Below are 5,211 nucleotides of genomic sequence, written 5' to 3'. Positions count from 1 at the left end.
GGGCACCTCAGGGCCAGGGCCTGGGCTGCAGCCCGGGCCACCAGGCCCGCAGGGAAACGACTCAGTGGCTGTGGGGTCCTCGATGGCACCCAGGGCACACTCGTCACACCCAAAGGGGCTACCCTCGCTGCGGTGCAGACGCTGGTGTGTGGCAAGGCTCTTTTTCCACCCAAAGCTCAAGCCGCAGTCGGAGCAGGCGAACGGTTTGGGCCCGGGTGGGGACGGTGCGGGGGACATAGAGGGAGACTGGGGCGAGGCTGGCGCTTCAGGGGAGGGCCGGACCCGGCCAGCAGCAGCATCATGCACCCTTTGGTGCCGCACCAAGTGCTGCTTGTGCGTGAAACTGCGCGCGCACTGTGTGCACTGGTAGGGCCTCTCGCCTGTGTGGATGCGCTGGTGCCGAATCAAATGCGTCTTCTTGCGAAAGCGCTTCTCACACTCTGTGCAGGGGAAGGGGCGCTCGCCCGTGTGGGTCTTCTGGTGTGAGCCCAGATGGATCTTCTGGCTGAAACGCTTGCCGCACTCCGCACATGGGTAGGGCCGCTCACCAGTGTGCGTGCGCAGGTGGCGAGTCAGGTGCGCCTTCTTGCTGAAGCGCTTGTCGCACTCAGAGCACGGAAAGGGCCGCTCGCCGCGGTGGCTACGCTGGTGCAGCAGCATGTGGGTGCGCTGCGTGAAACTGCGGCCGCAGTCGGGACAGGCACACGGGCCCTCGCCGCGGTGCAGCCGCTGGTGCAGCCGCAGCGTCAGCTGGTCCCGGAAGCGCCGCTCGCAGTCCCCACAGCCATAGGGCTTCTCTGGGACCCAGCCGGACATCGCCAGTCCACCTAATGCCCCGGAGGCCCCAGGCTCCAGTTTGTATGCGGCTGCCAGATGCCCCAGTTCGGGGGTGGGAAAGGCGCTAGGAAGTAACGATAGATGCTGGGGCCATTGGACTTCCTCTCCTGCTTCCTGATCTTCATCTTCCACCTTCACCTTCCGAATCATCCACTCATCACCTGAACAGTCAAAATAAGAATTGTCTATTAAGCCCACACTCTGCCATGTTTTTTTTTTTTTTTTTTTTTTTTTCCAAATCAGGGATTCTGGGAGCCTTGCAGCCTGACTCCTCGAGCCCTTTGAGCCAGGGGTGACCAAATCCAAGTCTGGTGTGGACCCTACAGGGTATTTCTCCCTGAAGCCCTTCCATACATCCTCTGTAGGCAACGCTTCCCCCTCCTGCCACCCAGGCAGTCCTGGTCTCACCTTAGAGCTCCATCCCTCCTCCTGGCTGACCTTAACTTTAAGACTGCTTCTGCTGCTCTCTGCCCCAGTACTCCCTGCCAGAGTACTGGGAATTTCTACCCCCTTTCCTGGGGAGCTTTCACCAAAGGCATCTGTTACAGGGGCAGGGCCATGACTCTGGTGTATTACTGTTTAGACTGAGAGTTAAACCTAGTGCCTTACACATGCTAGGGAAACACATTGCTACGACCTAGCCATTTTTATTTATTTCAAAGCAGGGACTCACTAAATTTTTCAGGTTGGTCTTGAACTTGCCATCTTCCTGCCTCAGCCTCCCAGAGTGCTGGGATTACAGGCCTATACCACCATGCCTGGCTCTGTTCTCTTTCTTTAGAGCTCCCAGAGTAAATCTTGTTTGAGAAACATTGAACCAGATGATATGAGTTCCTGTCTGGCCCTAAAAGTCTATCATAGCCTGAACCTTGGTTACATTAACACAGATAACTACAATTTCATCTAGTCCAGTTTCTTCTATCAATCCAATGATTCCAAACAACTATTTGTCATACTGTGATATCACTTTCATTTTCATTATGCGTCTCTTCTTGACAACCATCAAAAGCTCCCCATTAAAGGATAAAACAAATTCAAGCTACATCTGAGGCTCATCCAAACCTATCCAACATTCTTTTTCAGATGTGAACCCTTCCTTTTTACTACGCCAATCCTTCAACCCAAGCATGTATGTGTCACTTTCTGCTTCAAAGTCTTTCTCAGCCTAGAATGTCTTTCCATCCTGCACTCACCTGGCTTCAGAGCTAGAGTCTACACTCTCTCAAGACACAGCATAAAGCAATGTTTGTAACAGATCCAATACACACAGCTCTTTTACCATAAACTCCTGTAGCACTTTCTATGAACATTTTCACATCTATTTATTTCGTATAGTTTTCAGTTCTTTGTCCTGGTTCATATTAATGCCATCCCAACTAGATTTTAGCTTCTAGAGGATAGATGTCTGTGTTCTGATTTTGTGTCTAATAACAAATACGTTGTCCTGTGTCCAATAAAAAATAAGACTGAGGATCATCACTATTTTTCTAGAGCCACTGTCTGTACATTGTCACAAACCTTCACAACATTAAATTGCTATTAGACAAGGGAGACAAACCTGAGCTCCTGGCAAGCAGGCAGCCTATCAGTCCTCAACCAGTACTATAAATGTGGAGATAGTGCTCAAACCCGGTCTAGGGCCAATCTGGTCTCACTATGCCCAACATAGCCTGTACATAGTAGTCGCTAAATAAATCATGTTGGAGAAGTGAAGTCACTCAGGCAAGAGGTGGCAGTGGAAGGAAGGGAGGGTGGGATTGTAGAGTGATGGCCTTGGGTATGGAAGAGATAGGTTGACTACATGGTACCACTGGGATCCGTAGAGATTTGTAGGACAGAGAGACAGAGTGAAAAAGTTGATCAACATCCTTTATCTTCATGGCCATTGTAATTCAGGTGACCAACACCATGTATTAAGGCTGGGGTCCATGAAGAGGGAAATTGGAGCTTCTAGAGCTGGGTATGAGGCAAAGTGTGTTTTCCTTTGTGGTCTGGCTCTCCAGTTCTGCTGCCTATTGATGGGAACTTGCTTTGGGCACTGAAAAAAAGAGCCAGGGCTTGAACTCATGCTACCTGGAAGGTCTGGATTTGTTGCCTCTGGGAAAGGGGACAGATCTCCCTCATCAGATAACACCTCTGGGTGCCTACTGGGCTCCTCTGCCCCTTGCCTGACCCCATGGTGGATGCAGCAACAGGCAAACTCACTGGAGCAGGAGCCCACAGGCTCAGCCTTCTGTGGGGTGCATATTTGGTCACCTCTGCAGGGAGCCTCGGCTTGTTCAGTCTGGGCATCATCTTCTGGGCCAGGAAACTTGTGTCCTGGAAGGGAAGAGGGGACCTGAAGAGCTCTGGAAGCACCACAGGCAGATGAAAGTTCCCACTGGTGGTAGGAAGCAGGGGTACCTGAAACACCACTCCTAGCCCATCCATAGGACTTGGTCCCACATCATACCTTCAGGGCCCAAATGCCCAGCTGTCCAGGGATACCTCTGGCTCCTTCCCCCAGGGCAGCTGCTAAGGGCAAGTGGGATGAAGGAACCACACTTGAGAGGTGCTTCTGGAATACACTATTTGAGGTAGTAGCCTGGAACTTACTTGAGGCTCACCTGTTTCCCAGGAGCCAGGTGGTCCCCTACCCGCTAAATGGACTCCAGTTGCAAGGCAAATCTTCAGTGAAGGTTAATATCAAGGCCAGGCATGCACGCTTTTGCCTTAGGTGCCCAGTCCCGGCTGCCCCTTTCCAGAGACTCTTATCCAGAGGTCCCCTTAGCCACCTGTCTTACCTCTTCCAAATCTTCCCAATCTAGCCTGTTCTCAGCACTCTAGTGAATCTTACAATGAATCTTCCCCAAACTGCAACCTCTCTGTGCTTCATCCTCTCCCCCATAGCACAGATAATGTCCTAACAATTTCTAACTTTTCTCATTTTTACATTTATTGTTGGGTGACTCTGCACTCTAGGATTAAGTGCCTTATAGGTAGAGATCTTTGGTCACAAAGGTACCCCAAATGTCTAGCACCTGGCACATAGTAGATGTTCAAAACTACTAAGTGGAAGAGAGGAATAAAGGCCAAAAAGGTTATTCCATGCACCACCTTGCATGGTCCCTACCTACTTACCTGAGTGTGTGCTCATTGCTCTGTCTGCCCTGGTGGAGGACATCTGCCCCTGGACATTATGAGACCCATCCCTGGGTTCACTTTGGGGGGCCATCTCTGGCTGTCCCACAGAGAATCCTGTCATAGGCAGAAAGATGGGTCCAAGTGAAGCATCCCACCCAGAACTGATAATCAGAATTGATCCCACCCAGAATTAAGGACCTGCTTGGAAAGGAGCCTTCCTGGTAACAACTGAGCCCCTTGGAGTTAAAGATGGGAGGAAGAAGAAACAGAGTAGTGAAAATATACTTAAATCCCAGGGCCCTCTGAGTGTTCACATACACTCACATAGGCGGACACAATTTCTCTCTTCCAGACAGTCCCACACCACAGCACCTGGAAGGATGCTGCCCTACATGTGCCAGCCCAGTGTGGACAGCCTCCTGAGGATGGTTCTGCTGTCCCCAAATGTCTGCACATTCCTCCAGGGTCTGACTCACCCAGGGAGCTGAGGGCCTCCAGGGTCTCTCTCATGACAACAGGGAGTAGCCCCTCTTGGGGATCAGGCCACAGACCCTAAAGAGAGGAGGCAGCTCATTCAGGTTCTTCCTGCCAGCTCCTGCCAGCACGCTGGCTGTGCCCAACCTCGCCCTATGACCTCTCCCTATAACCTCTCCCTAGGAGCTGCAAAGGTGATGTCCCCAGGTAGTGAAGGCAGAGACTTTGGAAGGCGAGGACCCCAAGAATTCATGTCTTCAAGCACCGGGCAGGTCTCAGAGCCAGCCCTAGACCATTAGCAGCGACACCCCAGAGCACACCAGTGTCCTCTCCTGGGGGAATGAAGGAACCCAGGGATTCTCTGGGGAGAGAGGGGAGGGTGGGACACCAGGATAGAGAGTGGGTGGGAAACTTCATCCCCTGGGACCTCCAGCTGTCACTGCAGGAACTGGTGAATTAGGAGCCAGCCAGGGCGGAGGTGAATGTCACTTTAGGGATAGTGGGGGTGCATCTCTGAGAAGGGTTCTTGTTAAAAGTAAGAAATGGCTCCTCTCCCTAACACCGTACCTCAAAACCAACACCTCCCCACGAGGCTTCACCTACTGGGACAATTCCCAGGACAGGACACCCCGTCTCTTACCCCCTTCCAGTCCTCCTCCGGTGGGCTCCCCTCCCCCTCTCCCAAGCTGGCTTTCCCCCTGCCCCTCCCCGCTCCCTCCCCCTCTGCTTTCCGCCCTCTCTTCCCACCGAACCCAGCGTCAGCCCGGAGCTCCTCCC

At 52.5% G+C, this 5,211-nt stretch overlaps 1 protein-coding gene across 1 annotated transcript in view; it reads right to left on the bottom strand.

The window, feature by feature from the left end:
• Window positions 1-5,064, bottom strand: part of Znf467 (zinc finger protein 467) — a 6,317-nt gene extending 1,253 nt beyond the window's left edge. Inside the window, exons 1-5 of the mRNA XM_010619180.3 lie at window positions 4,608-5,064; window positions 4,437-4,512; window positions 3,958-4,074; window positions 3,043-3,156; window positions 7-998 (exon numbers count right to left, since the gene is read on the bottom strand). Coding sequence (XP_010617482.1) covers window positions 7-998; window positions 3,043-3,156; window positions 3,958-4,074; window positions 4,437-4,470 — 1,257 coding nt within the window. The 5' untranslated portion in view covers window positions 4,471-4,512; window positions 4,608-5,064. The remainder of the gene's footprint in view (window positions 1-6; window positions 999-3,042; window positions 3,157-3,957; window positions 4,075-4,436; window positions 4,513-4,607) is intronic.
• Between the last annotated feature and the right edge of the window lie 147 nt (window positions 5,065-5,211).

The sequence above is a fragment of the Fukomys damarensis genome, unplaced genomic scaffold (genome assembly GCF_012274545.1).
Source record: "Fukomys damarensis isolate Sample0158 unplaced genomic scaffold, DMR_v1.0_HiC HiC_scaffold_16, whole genome shotgun sequence".
Classification (NCBI taxonomy): domain Eukaryota; kingdom Metazoa; phylum Chordata; class Mammalia; order Rodentia; family Bathyergidae; genus Fukomys; species Fukomys damarensis.
The sequence above is the reverse complement of the archived record's forward strand: the minus strand, read 5'-3'. Positions and strand labels throughout refer to the sequence as shown.